Source organism: Cucurbita pepo, chromosome LG14 (genome assembly GCF_002806865.2).
Source record: "Cucurbita pepo subsp. pepo cultivar mu-cu-16 chromosome LG14, ASM280686v2, whole genome shotgun sequence".
NCBI classification, from domain to species: Eukaryota; Viridiplantae; Streptophyta; class Magnoliopsida; order Cucurbitales; family Cucurbitaceae; genus Cucurbita; species Cucurbita pepo.
Window position 1 is genome coordinate 8,019,668 of NC_036651.1, and position 26,103 is coordinate 8,045,770.

At 38.1% G+C, this 26,103-nt stretch overlaps 4 protein-coding genes and 4 non-coding genes across 9 annotated transcripts; 3 read left to right on the top strand and 5 right to left on the bottom strand.

Annotated features, from left to right (window-relative positions):
- Positions 1 to 815: 815 nt before the first annotated feature.
- TRNAS-GCU lies at positions 816 to 897 on the bottom strand. Its single transcript has one exon. It is a non-coding gene; the product is annotated as a tRNA-Ser (tRNA).
- A 162-nt stretch (positions 898 to 1,059) lies between these two features.
- Positions 1,060 to 1,147, bottom strand: LOC111810968. The gene has a single exon (XR_002817483.1). It is a non-coding gene; the product is annotated as a small nucleolar RNA snoR114 (small nucleolar RNA).
- A 1,589-nt stretch (positions 1,148 to 2,736) lies between these two features.
- On the bottom strand, positions 2,737 to 2,824 carry LOC111810969. The gene has a single exon (XR_002817484.1). It is a non-coding gene; the product is annotated as a small nucleolar RNA snoR114 (small nucleolar RNA).
- Positions 2,825 to 2,833: 9 nt separating this feature from the next.
- Positions 2,834 to 2,904, bottom strand: TRNAG-GCC. Its single transcript has one exon. It is a non-coding gene; the product is annotated as a tRNA-Gly (tRNA).
- A 460-nt stretch (positions 2,905 to 3,364) lies between these two features.
- LOC111810018 (MND1-interacting protein 1-like) lies at positions 3,365 to 7,609 on the bottom strand. Its single transcript, XM_023696552.1, has 2 exons — positions 5,508 to 7,609; positions 3,365 to 4,098 (listed from the first exon to the last, which is right to left on the bottom strand). Exons 1-2 carry the CDS (start codon positions 7,281 to 7,283, stop codon positions 3,580 to 3,582), a joined length of 2,295 nt encoding a protein of 764 aa, XP_023552320.1. The 5' UTR covers positions 7,284 to 7,609; the 3' UTR covers positions 3,365 to 3,579.
- A 1,230-nt stretch (positions 7,610 to 8,839) lies between these two features.
- Positions 8,840 to 14,226, top strand: LOC111810656 (eyes absent homolog 2). Of its 2 annotated transcripts, none has more exons than XM_023697397.1 (6): positions 8,840 to 8,975; positions 10,177 to 10,461; positions 10,551 to 10,718; positions 12,219 to 12,312; positions 13,429 to 13,614; positions 13,707 to 14,226. In XM_023697397.1, exons 2-6 carry the CDS (start codon positions 10,213 to 10,215, stop codon positions 13,964 to 13,966), a joined length of 957 nt encoding a protein of 318 aa, XP_023553165.1. In that variant the 5' UTR covers positions 8,840 to 8,975; positions 10,177 to 10,212; the 3' UTR covers positions 13,967 to 14,226. The 2 variants fall into 2 exon arrangements, with proteins under 2 accessions (XP_023553165.1, XP_023553166.1); XM_023697398.1 differs by having other exon boundaries at positions 8,846 to 8,975; positions 10,199 to 10,461.
- Positions 13,810 to 16,335, top strand: LOC111810657 (late embryogenesis abundant protein 6-like). The gene is made up of 2 exons (XM_023697399.1): positions 13,810 to 13,889; positions 15,738 to 16,335. Exon 2 carries the CDS (start codon positions 15,741 to 15,743, stop codon positions 16,083 to 16,085), a length of 345 nt encoding a protein of 114 aa, XP_023553167.1. The 5' UTR covers positions 13,810 to 13,889; positions 15,738 to 15,740; the 3' UTR covers positions 16,086 to 16,335.
- Positions 16,336 to 22,420: 6,085 nt separating this feature from the next.
- LOC111810947 lies at positions 22,421 to 25,682 on the top strand. Its single transcript, XM_023697808.1, has 9 exons — positions 22,421 to 22,898; positions 23,018 to 23,169; positions 23,469 to 23,564; positions 24,440 to 24,502; positions 24,603 to 24,671; positions 24,767 to 24,869; positions 24,959 to 25,030; positions 25,159 to 25,247; positions 25,337 to 25,682. Exons 1-9 carry the CDS (start codon positions 22,583 to 22,585, stop codon positions 25,487 to 25,489), a joined length of 1,113 nt encoding a protein of 370 aa, XP_023553576.1. The 5' UTR covers positions 22,421 to 22,582; the 3' UTR covers positions 25,490 to 25,682.
- The last annotated feature ends 421 nt before the right edge of the window (positions 25,683 to 26,103 follow it).

Below are 26,103 nucleotides of genomic sequence, written 5' to 3' on the forward strand. Positions count from 1 at the left end.
AAGCATTTTTCAACAGCCCCTTACAGATTTGATGAGACTCTACAACATTGAAATTAGCTGGAAGCACATCAAAGAGACCTAAAAGTCAACCTCAGCCTACAACACAGAGTTGTAAAGAGTCGATTGACAGAGACGTTAACCAATTGAGTGGGAGAGGATGTCACGGTCATGATTGTCCAAAGCTTGTTGTCTATGGCCACATGACAGATGTCCTAGTCTTGCTTGTTCGAGTCGGTTGACAGAGACGTCAACCAATTGAGTGGGGGAGGATGTCACAGTCATGCATTCCAAGGAGTGTTGTCTATGGTCGCATGACAGGTATCCCGGTTTTGCTTGTCCAAGACGTGTTGTCTATGGTTGCATGCCCGTTTCAAACCCCTTTTACATGCTTTCATCCTAGATAGGTCTGTACCATTTGTCACTTCTTCATGCCCAAATCATGGTATTCGTTTCTTTGCTTACAGTCAAACGTTCATTTCTTGCTTGTCCATGACGTGTTGTCTATGGTTGCATGCCCGTTTCAAACCCCTTTTACATGCTTTCATCCTAGATAGATTTATACCATTTGTCACTTCTTCCTGCCCAAATCATGGTATTCGTTTCTTTGCTTATAGTCAAACGTTCATTTCTTCAATTCTTCAAACCGGTTTCAAATATATTTTCGCTTCTAGACTCGAGGCCCACACATACGCCGACGTTGTTCGCGATCACAAGAACGCGATTGTGACAAAATATATGATAAAAAAGACAACTTATTATATATAAATGTTCATCGTCTAAGAGATTCGAACTCATGTACATACTCTTCTTTTGTTCGTCGCTTGAGAGATTTGAACTCTCACGGGGAAACCCCATGTACTTAGCAGGCACATGCATTAACCACTCGGCCAAAGCAACGTTTGGTTTTGAAGAAAAAATACATGATAAAAAATACAACTTATTATATATAAATATTTGTATTTTTCATCTAAAAATTGTATATTCTTTGTNAAATAAAAAAAAAAAGTAAAAAAGTAAAAAAAAAAGTAAAAAAATAAAAAAAGTAAAAAAAATAATTTCAAGCTCAGATGCGCTGATAACTTCGTCAGAATCATCGGACGGTTGTGATCGACCCAGATCACAGTCAACGCTTAATTCATCATAGCAGGACAAATGNACAACTTATTATATATAAATATTTGTATTTTTCATCTAAAAAACGTATGTACTATGTTCGTTGCCTGAGAGATTCGAACTCTTGCGGAGAAACCCCATGCACTTAGCAGGCACACGCCTTAACGACTCGGCCAAAGCAACATTTGTTTTTGAAGAAAAAAATACATGATAAAAAAGACAAAGCGACATTCTAGGTGATTCATCTTAGGGTTGCAAAGCTTCNGCAGGGTACTATTCTACCACTAGACCACTGGTGCTTGTTGAGTACCTTGTCATCATTTATTTAAATAAAGTATAATTAAATTATTTAAATCCGAAAATAATCTTTCTATTTTATATATTTTCAATTAAAAGTAATTNTCCGAGGTTATGGTCATTGTTGGTTGGATCAAGGTATCTTTTCTTCGAAAATATATCTCTGAAGAGATGATTATCTCAAGGTGCAGTATGACCTATAGGCAACATCAATCGAACTTGGAAAGGTATACTCATTGGAAGTCAAAGGATCTGTAGTTCTTGTCGCCCTACAAATTTCGTATTCATTATTTTAGAAAGTGGGGATTTCTTTTCTGCAATGGAAAAAATGGAGTTGATTTTGACTACAACTTAACGATACATCACTACTAATAATTTGCGCCTATAATATGTTGCTAGATCTCTACTTTAGAAAGCTATATAGGCAACAACAAAGACAGTTTGATCGGGGACTTTCCTTGATTCTAGTGACTGAAATAGATTTCATGAGACCCGCCCACTATTACGATGAAAAAAGTCTTACCTTTTTTTTCTTCGCTACTAGGAGAGTCTACTACTTCTATTAGCATTGGACCTCGAGTCGAATTGATCGTGCATCATATATATGTAGCATGATAGCAGAGATATGATATGAATTCAACAAATAAACCCACCATACTTGCTTTGGTCGCACTACGAAGACAAATAGCAGCTTCAAGGTCAACTAGCCCTTGAATCAAAGTGCAACAAGGAGTTACGGGACCAGGGTACACATGCGTCTATTTTCAGGGTGTGTTAAAAGATCATCACTCGTTCAATAGAGTCAAGAGCCTATAAAAATATTTTAGAAATAAATATATCTAAATATTTTAAGAATAAATCGTCTAGTTTCTATTATAAATACCCCATAACCCTCCACCCTACTATGTTTTAGTCCCAAACAATCTCAAACAAAGCAAAGTAGTTTTTAGAGGGTTTTATAATCTCTTATTGATGGGCCTTAATAAAGAGTGAACCATTACCTGAATTGCTGCTGGAATCGAGCATTCACTAGAGCAAGGACACGGGAACCCGGGCTTGGCTTTGGCCTTGTTCTAGGATGAGAACATGTGCCACAAGCAATGAGAAGGGAAAAGGAGAGAAGGTTGAGATAGAAGAACAAATAAATTAAGGTGGTGGTTTTGGAAGAAGCCATTTTTGAAACCCTAGAGATGCTCCAGCAAAAAAGTAAAAAAAAAAAAAAAAAAAAGTAAAAAAAAAAAATAAAAAAAAGTAAAAAAATAAAAAAAAAAAGTAAAAAAGTAAAAAAAAAAGTAAAAAAATAAAAAAAGTAAAAAAAATAATTTCAAGCTCAGATGCGCTGATAACTTCGTCAGAATCATCGGACGGTTGTGATCGACCCAGATCACAGTCAACGCTTAATTCATCATAGCAGGACAAATGTTGCACCAGCCGGGAATCGAACCCGGGTCTGTACCGTGGCAGGGTACTATTCTACCACTAGACCACTGGTGCTTGTTGAGTACCTTGTCATCATTTATTTAAATAAAGTATAATTAAATTATTTAAATCCGAAAATAATCTTTCTATTTTATATATTTTCAATTAAAAGTAATTTTATATATTCGTCTTATTAAATATATTTTTCTATTTTATTGTTTATTCATACCACTTTTAATTCTATTCAATCAAATTTTGTTCGACCTTATCCCGTTGACGAGACACTTTGTCACATACTTAAAAACGTTATGTCGCATGATCAATCATGTCAAGGTTGAATGATTCTTAACCGGCAATATAAACTACATATAATTACAAAGTTAACATACATGAGCTATATATAACCTCAAATTGAAACCCTTCCCCTCCCCCGAGTCATTCCCGAGTCATTCCCGTGTCATTTTGGTGCAGCCATAGACATCAGCAAACTGATTCTTTAGAGAAAGCAAGAGATTTAGATATGGAAAAGTGGGCATAGACAAAGGGCATCACACCCCATATGTTCATTTTATTTATACACACTGATAGCCATTTTGATATACCAGACCAGAAGCATGTTCTTCAACCAAGTATATTCAGTAAACTGTAAACATATTCAAAGGTATACATACTACTCAATACCTGCACCGCACTGAAATGCTGTGTTTTTAACAAAGAAATGCTACACTTGACACAACTCTTACTATTCTTCTATGAACTCGCACCAAAAACACGGATTCTCTGTTCTATCGGAACCCGACAACACGGGCATGCTGCTTTACTCCTTTTCCCGTAACTATCACTGCAACTCGCACACAGAACTTGGTGAGCGCAAGGTAAGAAAACAATGGAGACCTCACCTCTCATACATATCATGCATTCGCGGTCGTGGTTGACGTCTTCCTCTGTTGATTCCTCATAGCTATCTAATTCCCGAAGCATTTTCGCAATCGTTTCTCCCTGGGGTTTTACGCCCTCGGAATTCCCTCTAGGTGTGTTATTGGAGGGTTGGTGTGAGTCAATAGATTGTGCAGATGCCTTTAGACGCAAAAGTTCTTGTTCGAGCCTTTGGAGATCATCCTTGTGGCGCTGGAAATCTATCTCTATCTTAAGTCGTAATGCCTCGAGCTTTCTTTTACTACTCGCCTCCGCTGCTTCTTTACGAAGTCTTTCGTCTTCCACTTGTGTCATGGCAGCTTCCTTAGCATTCAACTCCTGCCTCCACCTAGCCTGTAAATACGTCATCATTTGCACAGTAGATGATAATGAAGACTATATGAAGCGTTTTCAGACTCGAGACGATAATCATCGATAAATAACGCGGTATTTGTTAATTGCCAAATGATAAAGGAAGGGCAAGGTGTTTGATTGAACAAGGAATGCAGGACAAATTGACAGCTACAATTCAACTATCTTAAGAAAAACTTTCATAACTCCATCTCAGGCAAACATTTGATTGAACATTTAAAAGAAAAAAGAAAAGAGTGATCAGAATCAAAATTACCATATACTATATGCAGATTCTTTGACAAATAACAAAAGCAAGGGTATGAACATCACAGAAGCAGAATCACTATGGTTTCGTGAGTCGGAAATTGGCTGAGCGATATAAAATTATAATAAAAAGTTTCATATGGCAGTTCCTGTATCAGCTCAAGTCCACCGCTAGCAGATATTATCTTCTTTGGGCTTTCCCTTTCGGGCTTCCCCTCAAAGTTTCTAAAACACGTCTACTAAGGAGAGATTTCCACACCCTTATAAATAATGCTTCGTTTTCCTCCCCAACCGATGTAGGATCTCACAATCCACCCCCCTTCAAGACCCATCCTCCCTAGCACTCATTCTCTTCTCCAATCTATGTGGGACCCCTCAATCCACCCTCTTTTAGGGCCGAGTGGCCTTGCTGACACACCGCCCCGTGTTCACCCCCCTTCGGGTCTTAGCCTCCTTGCTGACACATCGCTTGGTGTCTGGTTCTAATACCATTGGTAACAGCCCAAGCCGACCGCTAACAGATATTGTCCTCTTTGGGCTTTCGCTTTCGAGCTTCCCCTCAAGGTTTTTAAAACGCATCTGCTAGAGAGAGGTTTCCACACCCTTATAAAAAATGCTTCGTTCTCCTCCCCAACCAACGTGGGATCTTACAATTTCGAGTTCCAACTTGTAATGAAACATTATTTTATGTGATATGAAAAACAAGCAGGAACAAAGAACAGCCTCGTAACTGTAATGATTTTGAATCATAGCCTTCAATGTTCTATTGTCAACCTCAGATGACACAATCAGCAAAAAAACTAAGACCTCTTGGGTTACATGACAATGCAAACCTTGGATTATGCAACTATTTTCTGACAATATCAAGCCCACAGTTCCCAATCCAGTTGGATGGTCAGAAAAATAATAAATCATTAGGCTGAAAGAGGGGTAAACTGACCACTAATCATATCCTAAATGGAGCTGACAGCTGATTTACGACCCCTTGCTATTATATGACTTGTGTTGATTCATTGTTCATTATTTGTGTAAAGATATAACTATTTCTAACTTGAATTTGCTGTTTAAATTGAATATCAAACAACAGGAATGGCCTAGAAATTAGGACAGTGTAAGAGGAACAGGAAAGAAAGATGATTTCTTACCTCAGCCTCTTTTTGAGCTACCTTGATCATCTCCATTTCATCTTGCAACCTTGAAATCTTATCCTTCTCCTCTACAATCTGCTCCTGTAATTTTGTTTTTTGCTTTTCCCAGGCCAATAGTCTCTTTAAGCTTTTTTTCTCCCTCTTTGCAACCTCCAAACAAGTTGTGACAGACTCGGAGGCACTTAACTTTAAAGCTTCCATCTCTGCTCTAATTTCTGCATTTTCTGTCTCAAGTCGTCGTACTGTCGAATTTGCACGGTCCACCTGACCACTGGCCTTTCTCAACGCATTCTCCATCTCAGATAGCCGTTTCATTGTTGTGTCCTCCAAAGTCGGTTTGCTATTTTTCAGGCGTTGGGTCTCTTCCCTTTCCATCCTCAACGTTTTAAGCTCCGTGAGATCATGACTCAGTTTCCTAGCGGCTTGCATTGCCTTTTGATGCGCCCAATCTTTCCGCTCCTTCACTTGTCTCTCGAGCTCTTTAATCTGATGCAAGAGATTTACAATCACTTCATCCTTTTTATCGTCTGCCACAAAATCCAAATTCTCATAAATCTTCAAATCGCGAAATTTATTCAACATTGAATTTACAGCATCTTGGTTCTTTGGAATCGGGGACTCCTCAATTTTCTCCACTGGAACTACCGAAGCACCTTGCACGACAGGGGGAATTTCACTTGGCAAGACAGTTGCACAAGCTGGAGCCTGTGCTGTAAGGTGTTTCGAGTTTGCTCGAAAACCAGCAGCAAATGCAGCCACATTCCTCTTCAACAACGACTTCATCGAAGGAGAAAGATTAAACCTCTTTGGACACTCAATATCTCTATGCAAATCCATTTCAGGAGGATAAGACAGAAAACCATTAGCAGAGAATTCAGAACCTCCACTGTTTCCAAAACCTGAACCACCATGAAATTTACAAAGGGATGGTTCCAAAAATCCCACTGGTTGGTTACTAACATTCTCACCATTGGCACCAGACGCTGACCCATTAGCATTACTTGGTGCTGAAGGAAGCACCGGAATTTCCATGGTGCTTGCCCGACCGACATGAAGATCACTCATAAGCAAACACCACATAGCATCTCCTTTAGTCAAATGTGGCCTAACTTGTTGCAACAAACATACCATACCAGCCAAAGAATACTCCTGCAATTGCCTTATATCAGAGAACGCAGGCTCAGGATCATCCACAACCAAATTAGCATTAACATTATCAATAGCAATACCATTACCATTACCGATGGGTCCAATACCAACACCATCATCAGAAGCGGCAGCGGCAGCGGCAGCAGCAGCAGCAGCTGCAACAGCCTCGCTGCTAGCAATATCAGAGTTGTTGTTACCATTCAAAAACGACAGCGAATTATGCAGCACATTTGTTAGAACATCCATGGTACCATAGCAATGCCCATTTTGCAAAATCGCCCTCATCGCAGTATCCTCATCATAACCCAATGCAACAAGCTTAGAAACAGCTTCAGTATAAACAAAATGCAAATTCTTCATCAAAATTTCCTCCAATTGCTCCTCCGTACAGTAACCCCATCCAAGATCATCCAAGCTGGAACCGGAATTACAGTTTGAGGTAACAGCGTTATCCTGGTTCGAATCGTCAAGCCCTATATGATAATCCAACGGCTTGGAACCCGATTCAAGTACAGATTTAGGAAGTGAAGCTCGTTCTTGGTGACAACACGGATCGAATTCGGGTTTTACCGATCGAGGCCTCCGATTCGTACGAACATGCTTATCTCTCACCGTGCAACCCATTTACAATCGTTTGAAAATAGGAATGAAAAGAAGGGAAACAACAAAAACTCAAAGGAAGAGATTGAAGAGTCGTGGAGATTTACAGTCGATTGAGAAGCCGATAGTATTTCAATCAAAATTGGAACGTAATTAATGAAATTATTGATGAATAACCAGAGAAACTCACTGGGTTTGAAGAAGATCGGCGATTGATTTGGTGTGAGTTGCTGAAATTGAAATGGGGGCAGTGCGCAAGAGAGAGAAAGGTATATAATGGGGAGGATGAAGAGAGAAGAGAAAGGACATGCAGAAGAGCTTATTCCGGGTCGGGTATGCACAAACCCTCTGTCCAAACAAGTAAATCAGCAAGACCAAGTATGACCAATTGTGGCCGTCATAATATTTTTAGATGAACAAACCAAACCCTCGTAATCGTCTCTCGTAAGAAATCGTTATAGCAAACATGAGCCGGAATGAACAATGACATTGAGTTTCGTTCATGAGTTCGAGTCGAGTAGCATTCAGGTCTTCAGTAATGTCTCGTGAAGCTCAATGTCGTTTTTTGGTCCAAAATCAATGAGAATGAAAAAAATTTATCAATTTGTTCTCTACGTCTTGGAAAATTAGAGTAACTTCTTGGTTGAATAAGATGCATGCTTTAATCAGTTGAGTGTTCACGGGGCATCGTAGGGATGAAATATAAAAAAAAACTGAACACGTTTCTGATACTGATAGCAACCCCTTCTTTGTCAGTCCCATCTAGGAATACTCCTCTTGGTTTCCAAGTGACAAAGAAAGAATAGGAGAAAGGAGTGTTGGCTTCGTATGGGTCACGTTAATTTCTAACCTCTCGATTAATGATAACTGAACCAAGTCGAGCTATGTTCGTTTTAACCGACTTTAACCGGTTTAGATGTTCACGAGATGTCGTAGGGATGAAGAGGACTACTTCTTCATGCCCACTATATTTTTCATTAAATTTGGATTTTGCGACACGGAATGGATCAAAGAACGGAACACGTTTCCAATACTGACATCAGTTCCCCTCCCACTCAGTTCAATCTCGGAATATTGCGTGTGATTTCCAAGAAGTGACAAAGAAAGAATAGGAAAAAAGAGTGTAGGAGTGGTGGGTCACGGTAACTTTTAACCTCTCCATTAACGACAACTTAACCAAATCGAGCTATGTTCGGTTTAACAGACTTTAACTGGTTTAGATGTTCACAATGTATCGTAGGGATGAAGAGTACTACTTCTTCATGCCCACTATATTTTTCGTTAAAATTTGGATTTTGCGACACAGAATGGATCAACAAGCTGAACACGTTTCCAATACTGACATCAGTTCCCCTCCCGCTCAGTCCAATGTGAGAATACTGCGTGTGATTTCCAAGAAGTGACAAAGAAATGATCGGAGAAAAGAGCGTAGGATTGGTACGGGTCACATTAACTTTTAACCTCTCGATTAACGACAAGTTAATCTATGGGTCATAGATTTCCAAGTGTCGACCCACTATGCACATTGCCTGAAGGCTGGCCCAAGTAGACGAGGGCTTAATGCTTGAGCCCATGGCCATCGCTTAACACGACGTCGTACGAATCGCTCTTGGCTGCCTCACTTGGTGCAGTGCTCGTCGTGCTTGGAGGGAATCGGAGGTTTTTCGGAGCAGAAAGCTCCATTTCATCACTCCACAGTCTCCCTGTTTGTCGAAAGTAAACACTCTCAACGTTCATAATCTTCTTATGTTTCCAATTTCTAAGTTCCTTTCTGGATAATGAATCTTGATCATGGCTACTGCTCAATCTTGGGTTCGATTGAATTTCTGATTCACTGTCTTCTTCCACTTCAAATTCTCATGTTCTTCCTGTGTTCTGGATTTCTCTTCTTCACCGATACTTTTTGCTTTTGATTTTAGAATATAGTGAATGAATGTTTCTTATACCAACTTGTTTTCAGCTGGGTGTTGTCGGGATTATGCAATTAAACATCCTTTACAATGATTAGATGAAAAAAAGAGGAAAAAAAATCCATTTGAGTTACTGTAGTTGTGTTCAATATGTCTTTGATTGTTGCTATGCTTAACTAAAAGCCATTTGTTTCGTTCTAGTTTGATAACCATTGAAATTTGATTAAAATTTCAGAATCATGTTCAATGTTCAAAATATGATAGATGTGATATCCCTATCAGTTGGGGAGGAGAACGAAACACCATTTATAAGGGTGTGGAAACCTCTCCCTAGCAGACACGTTTTAAAAATCTTGAGGGTAAGCCTGAAAGGGAAAGCCCAACGAGGACAATATCTGCTAGCAGTAGGCCTGAGCCATTACAAACGGTATCAGAGCCATACACCGAGCGATGTGCCAACGAGGAGGTTGTAGACAAGAGGCGGTGTACCAGCAAGGATGTTGGCCCCAAAGAGGGTGGATTTGGTAGGGGTCCCACATTGATTGGAGAAAGGAATGAATGCCAACGAATACGCTTGGCCCTGAAGGGGGGTGGATTGTGACATCCTACATCGGTTGGGGAGGAGAACAAAACACCCTTTATAAGGGCATGGAAACGGTGGATTTGGTAGGGGTCCCACATCGATTGGAGAAAGGAACGAGTGCCAGCGAAGACGCTGGGCCTTGAAAGGGGATGGATTGTGGCATCCCACATCGGTTGGAGAGGAGAATGAAACACCCTTTATAAGGGCGTGGAAACCTCTCCCTAGCAGACGCGTTTTAAAAACCTTGAGGGTAAGCCCGAAAGGAAAAACCCAAAGAGGACAAAATCTGTTAGCGGTGTGGTACATGTTACAACTACTAGAAAAGATTGCATAGTACATGTTATTTTAGAAGCATTCTTTTCCTCGAACTGGAAACAAAATTGTTATCAAACTGAGTCTTAGCGGTGTAATTTTTCATTTGAAGTCCCATCAACCTTTGGTTCCAGCATAGACCAGCACAATGGAAGACAGTAAAAACCATTTTTCTGAAGAAACTACAAAGGGGTTTGCTAAAAGCTCCAAAGATCAAAAACTAAATGTGTATGTGTGGGACATGGATGAAACTATCATCCTGCTCAAGTCTTTGTTGAATGGGACATATGCTGAGGCTTTTTGTGGTTCAAAGGATATTAAAAGGGGTGAAGAACTTGGCAAAATTTGGGAGAAGCAGATTCTTGATCTGTGTGATCATCACTTCTTCTATGAACAAGTAAGGTTGAGATTTCTCCATAATCATGTTCGAACAACTCCACGATATTATGTCTCGAAAGTTGACGTCGTTGTTACATTTTTATGCAGATAGAAAACTATAATCAACCGTTCATTGATGCATTGAGTGAATATGATGACGGCCGGGATCTTTCCGATTATGATTTTGACCAAGATGGGTTTGATCCACCATATGATGATGGAAACAAAAGAAAACTGGCTTTTAGGCAACGTGCTATAGCCAATAAGTACAAAGAGGTATCGGGAAATCGTCGTGTTTATATTTTCATCGACTTTTTTCAGCATCGGGATGTTTTCTATACTAGAAAGATAATGATGTCTAGGCTTTGGTCCTTTTTGCATTCATGTCTCTTAAACTATTCATATAACTTATTGTCTGTTTCTTACTGTTTGGAGCTCTTACTTTTTGATGTAGTTTCAATGTTATTCTTGATGGGTGCTGTAAAAGTCTTTTAGATGTTCTTCTACACATACATTATGGGGGAAAATTCAATATTTACCACTGTACTTTGACTCATTGAATCAGTTTAAACTTCAGCTTTCAATTTGTTAAATCCTAAAGTTGAATATGTGGTGTGTTAGACAAACACGACTCTCCACAATGGTATAATATTGTCCACTTTGAGCCTAAGCTCTCATGGCTTTGCATTGGACTTCCCCAAAAGGCCTCAAACCAATAGAGAGTGTATTCTTTAATTATAAACCCATGACCGTTCCCTAAATTAACCGATGTGGAACACTTTCATCCAACATGGTGAAATCAATGCCTTCAATTAGTTAAGCTTCTATCTTCTTGAAAATTTGTGGTTAGTAAGGAGTATTATGAGATCTCACATCGGTTGGAGAGGAGAACGAAACATTCTTTATAAGGGTGTGGAAACCTCTCCCTAGTAGACGCATTCTAAAAACCTTAAGGGGAAGCCCGAAAGGAAAAGCTCAAAGAGGATAATATCTGCTAGCAGTGGGTTTGAGCTGTTACAAAAGGTATTGGAGTTAGACACCGGATGGTGTGCTAGCGATGACACTGAGCCCCAAAGGGGTAGACACCGGGCGGTGTGTCAGCAAGGACGTTGGGCCCTGAAGGGGGTGGATTTGTGAGATCCCACATCGATTAGAGAGTGGAAGGAGTGTCAGCGAGGATGTTGGGTATCAAAGGGGGGTGAATTGTGAGATCTCACATCGGTTGGAGAGGGGAACGAAACATTCTTTTTAAGGGTGTGAAAACCTCTCCTTAACAAGCACGTTTTTAAAACCTTGAGGGGAAATCCAAAAGGGAAAGTCCAAAGAGGACAATATCTGCTTGNTGAGATCTCACATCGGTTGGAGAGGGGAACGAAACATTCTTTTTAAGGGTGTGAAAACCTCTCCTTAACAAGCACGTTTTTAAAACCTTGAGGGGAAATCCAAAAGGGAAAGTCCAAAGAGGACAATATCTGCTTGCGGTGGACTTAGGCTGTTACAGTATTCTTGTGGTTGGACAAAAGTATTTTTGTGAGTATTGAATTTTCTGGTTATATTTGATGTTTCTTAACTGGGTAAGAGCACGTGGTTTGATTTAAAAGAAGTACGAGATTTAATACGCTACTATATCATACGCTTATGCATTTAAACTGGATGTGGAAAAGGTAGATAGCTACCGTGGAAGGGATCTTTAACTTTTGGTTTTTCCTTTTGGAGATGTTTATCATCTTTTTCTTATCCCAAAGAACACATTTTAAAAACTGTTTGCTTCTCCAGGGCCTGCAGAATATCTTTGATGAGCAGAAGATGAAGTTCTGGGATGAGTTATATGAAATGACTGATGTCTATACAGATAGATGGTTCTCCTCAGGTATTATACTCATCATGATGTAGCTTTGAACCGTTTGATACTCTCTTTTGATGATTTTGATGTGTGCTATACCCTTACATACTCGAACAGTTCAAGTATTTGATTTCCTTTTATGAACGAGATAGGCAATGTCGTGTAAAAGGATTACAATTTCATTAGACTACATTATCCTAAATGGTTGAATTTTGCATCGGAAATAAGCATTGAGATCGAGATCTAGCAGATATTGTCCTCTTGAGCTTTTCCTTTTGGGCTTCCCTTCAAGGTTTTAAAACACTTCTGCTAGGGAGAGGTTTCCACACATTTATAAAGAATGTTGCGTTCTTCTCTCCAACCAATGTGGGATCTCACAATCCACCTGCCTTCGGGGCCCAGCTTCTTCATTGGCACACCGCCCGATATCCACCCCCTTGGGGGCTCAGCGTCCTCGCTGGCACACCCATCCAGTGTCTGGCTTTGATACCATTTGTAACAGCCTAAGCCCACCGTTAACAAATATTATCCTTCTTGGGCTTTCCCTTTCGGGCTTCCCCTCAAGATTTTTAAAATGTAAATGCTAGGGAGAGGTTTCCACACCCTTACAAAGAATGTTTCCTTCTCCTTCCCAACCGATGTGGGATCTCACAATCCACCCCCTTTCGGGACTCAGTGTCCTCGCTGGCACTCGTTCCTCTCTCCAATCGATGCGGGGTCTCACAATCTACCCACCTTCGGGGTCTAGCTTTCTCGTCGGTACACCACCCGGTGTCCACCCCCTTTGGGGCCAACATCCTTGCTGGCACACCACCTAGTGTCTGACTCTGATACCATTTGTAACAACTCAAGCCCACTATTATCTGATATTGTCCTCGCGTCTGCTAGGGAGAGGTTTCTACACCCTTATAAAAAATGCTTTATCTCCCTCTCCAACGGATTGAAATCTCACAATATTGAGGAAATCTTACATAGTAGTCAACACTTGGGTGTAATCTTGCATACTAAACTATATCTGATATTTGGACAATATTTTTAATAGCCACTACCTACCGTTCTATATTGTACTTAATCCTCTAGCTAAAGTTTTTGTTGCTTCTCTATACACCTGCAAATGGTCACTCTTATTTTCCGCTATTCAAGCACGAGCTTTCTTGGAGGAGTGTGCATTTTCAGACGAACCACCACGTGCGTCTGCTGATCGGACACGTAACAGTACTTCTAGAAGTTCTCAGCATGTTAATATCTTGGTGACTTCTGGATCATTGATACCCAGCCTTGTGAAATGCTTACTATTTCGGCTTGATCATCTAATAACACCCGAAAATGGTGAGTCACTCCCTTTAATCTCTTTTTGATGTTTCCTTCAACTTATTTACAAAGTTGTCTTAATTATCGACTTCGAATCGGTTACTTTCCAGTTTACAGTTCATGGGAAGTGGGAAAACTACAATGTTTCAAATGGATCAAGGAGCGTTTTAACAAGACGAATGTTCGTTTCTGCGTAATAGGCGACGGATGGGAAGAGTGCGAAGCTGCACAGTCCTTGAAATGGCCATTTGTTAAGATTGAGCTGCAACCTGGAAGCCCTCACAGATTTCCTGGTCTGTCTTTGAAAACTCTAGGCTTTTACTTCTCTGTTATTTATGGTAACTCTGATTCATCAAGTGATGAAGAATAGCTCACATAATCGGTAACAGATAAGCTAATCATTTTCCATGCTTCATCTCTGTGTTCTTATGAAATACAAGAGTTAAGTATTATGGCTGTCTTTTATGTTCAAAGATGATATGCATAATCACAATCATTAGCCGGCCATAATAAGTCTGTATTTTTCTTCCATATTGTAATGTACTTTTGCTTGTATTGATCAATATTCAGTGCTGTAATCTTTGTTCTGAGAATGCAAAACTTGGTTATTATCTTAAGCTGTTGTTTGCATTTGGGATGAGCTAAATTTAAGCTTTGAGGTTTGTAGTTTTCTTGAGAACTCTGCTTTGATTTGAATGGTTTCTTTGGAGTCAACTTATAATTAATGACGGTCTTGTCTGCAACTTTGTGCATCACGGTTTGTCTGGTGTGTCTCATGTAAAAGTCTAAGCCCACTGTTAGCAGATATTGTCTTCTTTGAGCTTTCTCTTTTCGGGCTCTCCCTCAAGGTTTTAAAACATGTCTACTTGAGGGAGAGGTTTCTACACCCTTATAAAGAATATTTCGTTCCCCTCTCCTACCGATGTGAGATCTCACAATTCACCCTCCTTCAGGGCCTAGTGTCCTCGCTGGTACTCATTCCCCTCTCCAATGGACGTGGAATCTCACATCTCCTATGCTCTCTGTTTAAGATTAGAACATCTTAGTATTCAGATTGACTAACCTAGTAGACAACAAGTCACCGTCTCAATGATGAAGGTACATTATTATTGGAGCGAAGCTACGAGACCGATAGGGAGAGGAGTGCCAAACCCAAATCCCCATTGAAATCAAGCAATACATTTCAAGTCTTCAACATTTCTTTGAATTATTTGCCTCACATTCTTCATTCAGATAAGTCAGAGCGGAAGCAACCCGCACCAAGTCTAGACAGAGGTCTATTTAGTATCTCACCTTCTTCATTCAGATAAGTTGAAGCGGAAGCAACCCACATCAAGAACCATTAGTAAGGGAAAAGTCTAGACAAAGGTCTATTTAGTATCGAAGAGTTGGTAATATAAAGGTTATGAAGGGGCGGGTTAATTGTCGATACTAAGCCGAAGAGAAAAATTACAAAAGAAAAATGTTTTAATGATGGTCATATTACTTCTTCATTCTAGGAGTGAATACTATCACCACAGACCAATACAAGTCCTTTCAACATGCATTATTCTCGCTCATACTTCCTAGAAAAACTCACCTAACGTAGGATTGCTCCAATCAAAACACGATTAATTTTGAAGTTCCTATGATTGAGCCACCGAAAAGGAATGTGCAACTTTGTTAGTACATATACTAACTTTCAATTGTTTTAAGTTTTTCTTAGCCATCCTATCTTCATCCTATCTTCATCCTATCTTCAGTATTGCTCTCAATCAGACAGTCTCGGTTCATTCATATGCTCCTCCTTTACTCGAGTGTCACATACAAACTTCACATCAATTACCTTAATTTGAGATATTTTTCTTTCGAATAAGTATAGAAAACTACACAATAATATTGAAATTTGAGTTTTCAGAAACGGTACGTTTACTTTTAAAAGGAAATTATATTAAAAAATGAAAATTATCCACTAAAAAAAATTATATAATAAATGGATAACAACACGTGGGACATTAAAGGGCATGCATGGGTGACAAATGGCAACCAACGTGTAATGCTTTTAAACCCTTTTGATCACTATAAAATCTCTGTCTTTTATCATGTTTGAATGATTGAAAATTTGGGTTTTTTTTAGTGCAAGAAATTGACACAACACAAAGATAATGCAGGCTGCAATGGAGAAGCTCAGCAATATGGGAAGTGTTGCAAAAAAGAAGCTCAAAATTTGTAGAGCCAAACTCGACGAGACGGTGCAAAAAGCGTCGGTGAAGACGGCGGAGGAGAGGAAGATTGCGGAGGAGCGGAGGAAGGCGGCGGAGGCGGAGGCGAAGCGGGAGCTACACGAGGCAAAAGCTCGACATGCTGCTCAAAAGCTAAGAACTAGGCAGTCACATGTACTTGGCCACCGTTTACACCATCAGCCACCGGTGGAGGGGGGCAGCGCCGCCAATGTTCCGGCTTATCCTATAGCTAGCCCGGAGGGCTACTACCCTGGACATAGAATTTAACCTTTGTAGAACTTATTGATGTAATTATTGCATTATTGGGTGATTAAGCCTTAGTTTAATATGTACGGGTTATGTTAAGGATGATCGATAATGTGAGATCTTACATCGGTTTAGAGAGGGAAACGAAGATGTGTTTTAAAACGGAAGTCAAAAGTGGACAATATCTGATCATATTGGACTCTTTAATGATCGGTCTTGTCTATGAACTAATTTATTGTATTCATTTTTTTCATTCGGGTTTTTTTCTTTGTTAGAGATATAATTTAATATGTCAACAATTGTAGGCTAATGGTATCGATAATAATTTCTTTGGATTGGTTGATTTAAATAACGGATTGAATTAGAATATAATAGTGAGAATAGGATTAAATTTTCAAATTTTTATTTGAGAAGTTAATAGTTTTGAAATTTTGTTGGACAATCTTTAGGGTACAAGTACTTCATTAATCTTCATCTTAGTTGGATTGTTAAGTTCCGATTTGACAAGAATTTCCTTTTTTGGTAGTTTGAACGGGAAATTGGCTCAAAATTTGGATACGGATCAAGACGTAGTTGGGTGCCGGCGACTGACTCAAATGCCCCCGAACGTTGAAATTGAGTGTCATCTTTAGTTCAACAATTTCACGCGATCTAATTTGAGTAGTAAAAGATATCTCATCTGTTAAGTAACGTGGTGTTTGGTTATCAGATATTTCATATTTTACCATCCATTTACTCTATACTAAATTTAATTTATTAATGGCAAGATATTAGTTGGTATTTAAGTGATATTTGTGAGATCCCGGTTGGGGAGAAGAACGAAACATTCTTTCTAGGATGTGAAAACATCTACCTAACAGACATGTTTTAAAAATCTTGAGGGCAAGCCCGGAAGAGAAAACCCAAAAAGAACAATATCTACTAGCAGTGGGCTTGAGCCGTTACATATATGTTCATTTTTAATACACGATTTTGAGGATCCGACGACAAAGAAAGACTTAAAAGAAACAAAAATTAACTAGGTATACCAATAAGGTGCACCTTCTTTTTTCGTGAGTCGATTATAGGAACTATATGATTAAGCGTTTTACTTGGAGCAATTTTATATTTCGTGACATCTCGAAAATTTTCCTAAAATGCATATGAGGGGTAAATCATGCGAAAAGGACTTGTATTAGTCGATGAGGATAAGCTTCACTCTTAAGGGATTCAGTCAATATCGAGGAACATCAGGAGGTGATGAATCTGAATTTCGAATCTTAATCTAAATTCATATTTTTCCAATGCCATTGTTTCAAGTTTCATGTCTATATCCCTTCAATTTTTTTCTCTCTAAAATTATTATTATTTATTATTTATTTTTAAAATATTAGCTTACAAGTATCTCCCTCGGTTGTTAAGAATCGTGTTCTGATACCATGTTAAGAATGAGAAGTGGAATTAAAAGTTCGATATTTATTAACGTTCACAACGTTTATATAGGATACAAGCTATCAACTACAGCTTAGAAATAAAATAAAATATACAAAATATACTATTAACCAAATCCTAAAAACCGCTATATAAAATATACTCTTCTAAAATGTTTTTAAAATTTAAGTCAAAAGTTAAAAAATAGAAATAAAAATAAAAGTAAAGGTCACATTTATTATGAAGAACATACTCCAATGGATGGCATATTTGGGAAGCTTCCAATAATTAATAAAACCAATTGTGTTCATACCAACCCAAGTGCTTGACAAACTACCATGCCCCCCTTGTCTTTTCAAAACCATGTTCTCTTTTAAAACCGTGTTCTCTTTAAATATCTGGTTTTTGTGAATGGAATATACTTATTATCGGCTTTGATTCGTTAAATATCTAGTTTTTGTGAATGAAATATACTTATTATCCGCTTTGATTCGTTAAATATCTGGTTTTTGTGAATGGAATATACTTATTATCCGCTTTGATTCGTTAAATATCTGGTTTTTGTGAATGGAATATACTTATTATCCGCTTTGATTCGTTAGATATCGCTATCAGCTTCACAATTTTAAAATGCATCTATTATAAAAATATTTCTACACCTTTATAAAAAATGTTTTGTTGCCTCACGATTTTGTTATCTCACTGATATACCGTCTGATGTCTAGCTTTGATACTATTGTAACAATCAAAACTCACTGCTATCATATATTGTTCGTTTTGGTCCATTACGTATTACCATCAACTTCACGATTTTAAAATGCATCTATTAGTGAAAGGTTTCCACACAGCTATTAGAAATGTTTCGTTCCCCTACCATTTTGATGAATTTTCGTTTGAAGAATTGTTAAAATAGAGTAATTGAATGAATTATAAAACATGTATGATAGAAAATTGATATGAAGAGACATTTTTTGTTGAGATTATTCAATTTTACAAAATTACTCAATGGTTGAATAATGTTAACAATTAATTTGAATTCATACCAAATTTGTTTTTCATTGAAATTAATGATTTTAAGGATACTTCAAAATTATTAGGTGAATTAGTGAAAATTAAATATTTTTATGAGTTTCGAATTCAATTCAATAAAAATTAAAATTTAGAGTGAAACTTGGTAAGACAATCGTTATTATTCTAAACATAAATATTCATGTGATACTCGAGTAAATCAGGAACACATGAACGAACCGATATCATATCCGAATGAGAGTGATACTACGGATATAATGGATAAGAAAGGCTTAAAAAGAATTGAAGTCACTATCTATACCAACAAGATGCATCTTCCTTTTCGCTCAATCATAGGAATTTCATAGCTAAGCGTGCTTTGCTTAGAGCAATTCTATGATGTGTGACCTCCTAGGTCATTAGGTACTAAATTCATATTCCAAATCTTAATTAGATTTCTAGACCTGGGTCGTAAAAATAGAAGATATATATGGTCATTGACACAATAGATGAATTAGAATTTACACATTGAATTGTAGAAATTGATGAAATATAAAAAAATGTTAAGAAACTATTAATGTTATACCGAACGAAATACTGTAGGAGTAGCAAATATGAAATAACAATAATTTCGAAAAAAATAAAAACGTCATGTTCTAACTTAAGGGTCACAACTTCAACAAAAATACAACTACCCTAACTTCAGTTTCATGGTCTCCACAACATCTTCGTCATTCGTACAAGTGTGCCTAAAAATAAGAGTAACACGTGGCTCGATTATTTTAAGAAATACTCAGTAAGTAATCCCTTGTTAAGGTAAAGAAATGCATGCACAAGCAACCATTATGAGACCTATCCTTTTATAAAACATCGTAGCATGTCTTTATATTTCGCTTTCTACTTCAGGTAAAATTGGATGTGTGGTAGTTTTCCGAACACCGCTCAAACATAATTCAATGTATCATACCTGTAGTGGTTGAAACTTGTTAATTGAGATAATTAACCTAATTTGGTTATTAACAAGTTAGGTAATGTCAACATTTTCCATTTATGCTTATAATTGAAATTTTGATTCTTGTCCTTAGAGGTAAGTTTATGTTTAAGTTTTAACTAACTATAACCTTATTGTTTAAGTATGGAGGTAAGTTTTTTTTTAAGGAATGCAACTATGGTAACTTTAGTCTCATTATTTTCACCACGATGTCGTCATTGTATAAGAGTATTTTACCCTTACCTAAAAGTTAAAGAGTAACACGTGGCTTGAGTATTTAAAAATACTAAATAAGTAGGCTGTAGTCGAGAAAATGCAAACACAAACGATCTGTTGGAACCTATCTTTTCATAATATGCAACTCTACCAAAATTCATCGTTCTATATGTATACATAAACTAACTATAGTCTCTTCTTGGAACGTATACCTTATAATTAAATTATATTTAGATAGATTTTTAAAATTTATTATGGCTTTTTTTAAATTCAGATGTCTTTCAAGAATGATGAAAAAACATATTGTGAATGAACTGAGATCACATTTAAACGAGAACAATCTTGAAGATAAGATGACTAAGAAAGACTTAAAAGAATCGAAGGTTACTAGATATATCAATAAAGTGCCCTTTTTTTAATAGTCAAATCATAGGAACTTCCAAACAATTCTATGTTAGATGATACTCCGAAGATTTTTGTAAGTTGCATGTGAGTGAGAACAAAACATATTGAAAGGGCCCGTGTTAGTCGGTGGAATAATCTTCACTCTTAAGATCAAGAAGTAAGTAATGTGATCATATCGAGGGGATACAGGAAAATGTTGTGGCACGCAGGTGCCGAATATGAATTCTAAATCCTGATTCAAATCTTTAGCAATGAACATTCCCTATATTATAAAAATCGAGAGGAAATAGATATAATTTTTACGAAATTTCAAATTTCAAATAGCTATCAAATCACGACATGGATGGCATATTCGGGAAGCTCAATAATAATACCAATTGTCTTCTTTACCTACCCAAGTACTTGACAAAACTACAATGACTAAAGACTTAATCTTTTCAAATCCATGTTTGCTTCTAAAATTTCGATATAAATTGATATTTCTAAAAAATAAATGGTTGAAATGTATTATTTATATTATATTCACGTTTGTGGCATTTTTCTTTTGTTTCATTGATTTCTTCGCGAAATCGTGAATGTGTCGACATCAAACTCATGAACATGTCGATATCAAACCCATAAACGTGTACGAACATCAATAGAAATTTAATACCTTATCTTGGTGTCTACTATAGCCCATAGTTTTTTTTATAAAAAAAACCAAGTTCTCGCCTTGTTTCACGTGTATTATTCATCTCTCTTCGACCAAATAACATTGAAGAATGTCGTATTTTCACTTTTTGCGAAAAACTATGCCAAATCCATCACGACTCCAACTAGGTGACGTAACGTATGAACTTCCTTGTCTAACTATGATGTTAAATTTCAATCGATATTCCGATATTCCTTCAGTAGTTTTTTTATGATTAATTCGAGTATAACTCAGATTCAGAATTCAGATTTGGCATCTAATGGTCGAGAGATTTCCCTACATCTCCTCCAATATTGTCAGATTACTTACTTTTTGTTTATAAGAGTGAAAACTATCCCAACATTATCAATATGAGTTCTTTCAACATGTTATAAACGTTGTTGGATGATAAAAGTCTCACGTCGGCTAATTTAGGAATGATCATGAGTTTATAATTAAGGAATACTATCCCATTATTATGAGGCATTTTGGGAAACCCAAAGTAAAGCCACGAGGGCTTATGCTCAAAGTGGACAATATCATACCATTGTAGAGAGTTGTTCGTCTAACATGGTATCAGAGTCATGCCCTAAACTTAGCCATGTCAATAGAATCCTCCAATGTCGTATATATTTTGATTTAAAAGAGTTTGTCACTGGAGGAGAATTAAAATTTGGTGGAGCTTGACATGGCAAGCAAGTATTTTGTTTTTTTATATTAAAATGTTAATATTGTGAGTAGGTGAAAAAAACGTTTAAATTCAATAACTAAATATTTAAACTCAAAAAAGACAAAATTAGATTTGATTAAAACAAAAATTTCCTAAGTTTATGTCAAATCTTTATATCATAATCCCATTAAAATATTCTTTGATTCGATAGAATGCCATATAAAATTTATCGAATCAATATTTTCGTCCACGTTTAGATAAAATTGAAATATGTTTATATTTTAAATTAAGGGTAGTACACGAGATGGATTGAATGGGTGATTCGAGCAACTCAAATAGAATTTACAATCTAACATAATTCTCTATTTTCAGTTGGGTTGGACTTACTATTTATTTTAATTATTTAAAAAAAAACAATTTATCCACTTTACATGTTATATTAATAACTAAAATCTCATAAAGCTCAAATATCAAATATTTACAAATCAACGTCAAATATTCTTAATCTTCATAATAATCGTAGAGTTGGGTTGTAACATTATTGTTGAGTTAGTCGGGTTGGTCAGGTTGACTAAACCGAAAAAATATCAACCGTAAACCGACTCAAATTCTTAACTTTTGAAAAATAAACCGAAAAAATATAACCCAATACAATTTTTATATTTTGAGTTAGATAATTGGAATGGATGGGATTCTTCAATTATTTGTACACCGCTATTTTAAACTTGAGATTGAACAAAATGCACAATAAAAATTCCACGTCATATTTTGAGGAGAACATTTCTCCGCGTGGCAGAATTTGATTGGCTGACAGGATATCCCTCCGACATCCTCACCCTCTACTAGCTAAAATAATCCTGAGATTTCCCGAAAAGTCACTTTCATGAGTGGACCCCACATATCAATCTTCCCACCGTCCGATCTGCCATCAGGTTAATCGGACGGCCAAAAAGCAATCCCCACAGTTCATCTCTCTCGTTAATCCCCGTAATTCGATCAGTCAACAAAGTTCTGAGTTTCGAAACAAGATTCCCATCTCAATGAAGAAGACGAAGCATTCTCTGTTTCGGACTTCCAAAAGACCCGAAATTTCAGTTTAAAAACCCGACTCCCGACCCGTTTTTCACAGAACCAAAAAAAAAAAAAGAATGGAGCTTTCGATTTTCTCTGTATCTTCAAACACTTCAACGATGTCGTTTGGTGCAAGAATCGGGATCTGTTCCACTTCAACCTCGAGGATTTCCCATTTCCCGGTCAGGAAGCGCGCCGTCGGGAGGGTTCGGTTGCCGTCCGGCGTCAGGGCGTCGGCGGAGCCGAGGAGTGAAAGATTGGAGGAGGGACAGACACGTGGGAGGTTCACCGGACCAGCCATGGAAATGACCACACTGGATGCGAGTTTCAGAGAAACAGAGTTCCCTGTTTGGGAGAAGATTGGTGCTGTTGTGAGGCTCAGCTATGGTGTTGGTGAGTCAAAAATGATTCCTTTAGAGATTTAAATTTGTGGGTTTCTTTTATTTTGATGTTTTTCATGGAGATTTGGATTGAAATCTGTGTTTTTGTGTTTGTTCTTGGTGTTCTTGAAGGGATTTATGGTGCAATGGCTCTGGCTGGAAGGTTTATATGTTCAATATCTGGGATTGATTGGATGGGCGGGTTCCAACCATCTTTGGATGCTATTTTGGGAGGGCTTGGCTATGCTGTCCCTCCAATTATGGCCCTGCTCTTCATACTTGATGTAAGCTTAGTTCTTAAGTGAACATGTTCTTTAGCTTGATTGGATTTGGATAAGATGGGTATGTTTTGAGTTTCTTGATGGAAGGAATTTTCATGTTTTTTACAAAAGTTGTTTGGTTGGTTCTGATTTTTGAGTGGAAAATATGAACAATGTAGGGATTGTTTGGTAATCAAGCTTTTTTGGCTTGTAATCTGCTTTTGGAAAGGTTCTTTTGATGCTTGTTAGGTTTCAAGTTACTGTTAGTTTTGTCCAAAACTGATAAGAACTTTCTGATGGCATGAAATTGGGATTGTTTGTAGGATGAAGTTGTGAAGTTATCGCCTCATGCTCGTGCAATTAGAGACGTTGAGGACGAGGAGCTTCGAAGCTTCTTTTACGGAATGTCTCCATGGCAGGTAAATGGTTTAATCTGTGAGATTCTACATCGGTTGGGAAGGAGAACGAAACATTCTTTAGAAGGATGTGGAAACCTTTCCCAACAAAATTTGTTTTAAAAACTTTGAGGGAAAGCCCAAAGAGGACAATATCTGTTAGCGGTGGGCTTGTGCCGTTACAAATGGTATCAGAGACAGGCACTGGACAATGTGCCAGTGAGGAGGCTAAGCCCCGAAGGGGGTGGTCACGAGGCGGTGTGCCAGCAAGGACGCTAGGCCTCAAAGGGGTGGATTTGGGAGTCCTACATCGATTGGAGGAGGAAACGAGTGTCAGCGAGGACGCTGGGCCTTGAAGAGGGTGGATTGTGAGATCCCACATCGATTGTGGAGGAGAACGAAACATTCTTTATAAGGGTGTAGAAACCTCTAAAAAATGCGTTTTAATTCTAAGTCCAAAGAGGACAATATTTGCTACCGATGGGCTTGTGCCGTTACAAATGGTATCAAAGCCAGACACTAGACGATGTGCTAGCGAGGAGGCTAAGCCCCGAAGGGGGTGGTTACGAGGCGGTGTACCAGCAAGGACGCTAGGTCCCAAAAGGGGTGGATTGAGGGGTCTCACATCGATTGAAGAAGGAAACGAGTGCCAGCAAGGATGCTGGGCCATGAAGGGGGGTGGATTGTGAGATCTCACATCAGTTGGGGAGGAGAACGAAACATTCTTTATAAGCATGTGAAAACCTCTCCCTAGCATACGCGTTTTAAAAACCTTGAGGGGAAGTCTGAAAGGCAATATGCGCTAGCGGTGGACATGGGCCGTTACATAATCTCTCCCACTTGCTAGCTGCACAAGGAATGAGAATGCTTTTGTTTACTTTGTGTTCCAAATTTTGCAGTTTATTCTGATCGTTGCAGCAAGCTCGGTCGGGGAGGAGCTCTTTTACCGAGCAGCCGTTCAGGTTCGTTCTTTCGATACTAGACATTATTCACGAGTTCTATATATGTATGCAATTGTTGGATGCTGATTGAACATTTCTCTTCCCTTTCTTAACATTCTAGGGAGCACTTGCTGATATATTCTTAAGAAGTACTGATATTGGAGCTGATGTTCAAGGAATGGCATCTTTGGTATGCAAAATTGTCCCTTTTTATCTCTTCACTTCTCGTGATGATATCGGTTTTCTCGTCGTGTATAACTTTGTACCGTGCTCATTCGATTGTAGACCGGCGTCTTGCCTCCGTTTGTGCCATTTGCACAAGCATTTGCAGCTGTTATCACAGCTGCTCTTACAGGTTCACTCTATTACGTGGCTGCGTCGCCGAAAGGTTGATATCATATCATATCAAATCAAATCATTTAAACGACGCTCGATTTTCAATTTGGTTGATAGTGAATTCCTTGTTTTCTTCTCCAGATCCTACTTATGTAGTTGCTCCGGTTTTGCAATCTCGTTCTAGTCGCGACGATCTTAAAAAGCTTTTCGCAGGTTCGATTCGAACGTAGTTCACTTCATGATTGTGCTATGCATACAAAATGACAATCTCCCTATTTTTCAGTTCATCATAAGAACGTTCTCGCTCGACATTAATATCTTTTTCGTGTAAACATCTGCAGCATGGTACGAGAGACGACAAATGAAGAAGATCTACTCTCCGCTCCTCGAAGGACTCCTCGCTCTTTATCTCGGTTTCGAATGGATCCAGGTAAGAATTTTCCTAGCCAAGCTACACAATGTATTAGTTTCATGAGGCAAGAAACTTAGTTAGTATGTGTTTTGTCACGACGTTTTCAGACCGATAACATTCTTGCTCCGATGATCACGCACGGGATATACTCGGCGGTGATATTGGGACATGGACTTTGGAAGATCCACGACCACCGGAGAAGGCTACGACAGAGAATTCAGCAGCTTAAGATGGAAGGAAAAGGGTCAGATGGTTTGTGAAAGGGAAGGGGAAGAGTTTATATAGAGAGCAAAAAGAACATGTAAATTATAGGTTGGCAGAGCCAAAATTTTCCATCTTGATCATAAGCTGTTCATACAAGAATTGAAGTATATATTGTATGGATCAAGAGACTTAAACGTGTGCATATGAAGAAAGTTATAGTGATATTTTAGATACTTACAAGATTTTTGATGTTTGGTTTTTTAAATGTTTGCTTGTGTTTGATTACACGTTTAAATTTATAGAAATGTTTTTATAGAACATAAGAAATTGTAAGCTGATATTGTCTGTTTTGGCTCACGGTTTTAGAACGTGTCTGCTAGGGAGAGGTTTTTACACCCTTATAAGAAATGATTTGTTCTCTTCTTCAACCGATGTGGGATTTTATAATCCACCACCTTGGGGACGATGACACATAGCCTGGTGAGTGGCTTTGATACCATTTGTAACAACTCAAACTTACTGTTAGTAGATATTGTCCGCTTTGACTTGTTACGTATTGTTGTTAGCCTCTTGGTTATAAAACATGTCTATTAAGGAGAGATTTTCACACTTTTATAAGGAATGTTTTGTTTCCCTTTCCAACCGATGTGGGATCTCACGGAAATTTAAT

Bases quoted from the DNA above. Each gene is read 5' to 3' on its own strand.
- LOC111810947 (XM_023697808.1), top strand. From the start codon at position 22,583: ATGGAGCTTTCGATTTTCTCTGTATCTTCAAACACTTCAACGATGTCG. The intron at 24,503-24,602 runs GTTCGTTCTTTC...TTAACATTCTAG, and splicing joins TTTACCGAGCAGCCGTTCAG to GGAGCACTTGCTGATATATT. The intron at 24,672-24,766 runs GTATGCAAAATT...ATTCGATTGTAG, and splicing joins TTCAAGGAATGGCATCTTTG to ACCGGCGTCTTGCCTCCGTT.
- LOC111810656 (XM_023697397.1), top strand. From the start codon at position 10,213: ATGGAAGACAGTAAAAACCATTTTTCTGAAGAAACTACAAAGGGGTTT. The intron at 10,719-12,218 runs GTATCGGGAAAT...TTGCTTCTCCAG, and splicing joins TAGCCAATAAGTACAAAGAG to GGCCTGCAGAATATCTTTGA. The intron at 13,615-13,706 runs GTGAGTCACTCC...GTTACTTTCCAG, and splicing joins TCTAATAACACCCGAAAATG to TTTACAGTTCATGGGAAGTG.
- LOC111810657 (XM_023697399.1), top strand. From the start codon at position 15,741: ATGCAGGCTGCAATGGAGAAGCTCAGCAATATGGGAAGTGTTGCAAAA.
- LOC111810018 (XM_023696552.1), bottom strand. From the start codon at position 7,283: ATGGGTTGCACGGTGAGAGATAAGCATGTTCGTACGAATCGGAGGCCT. The intron at 4,099-5,507 runs GTAAGAAATCAT...ACGTATTTACAG, and splicing joins TAGCTCAAAAAGAGGCTGAG to GCTAGGTGGAGGCAGGAGTT.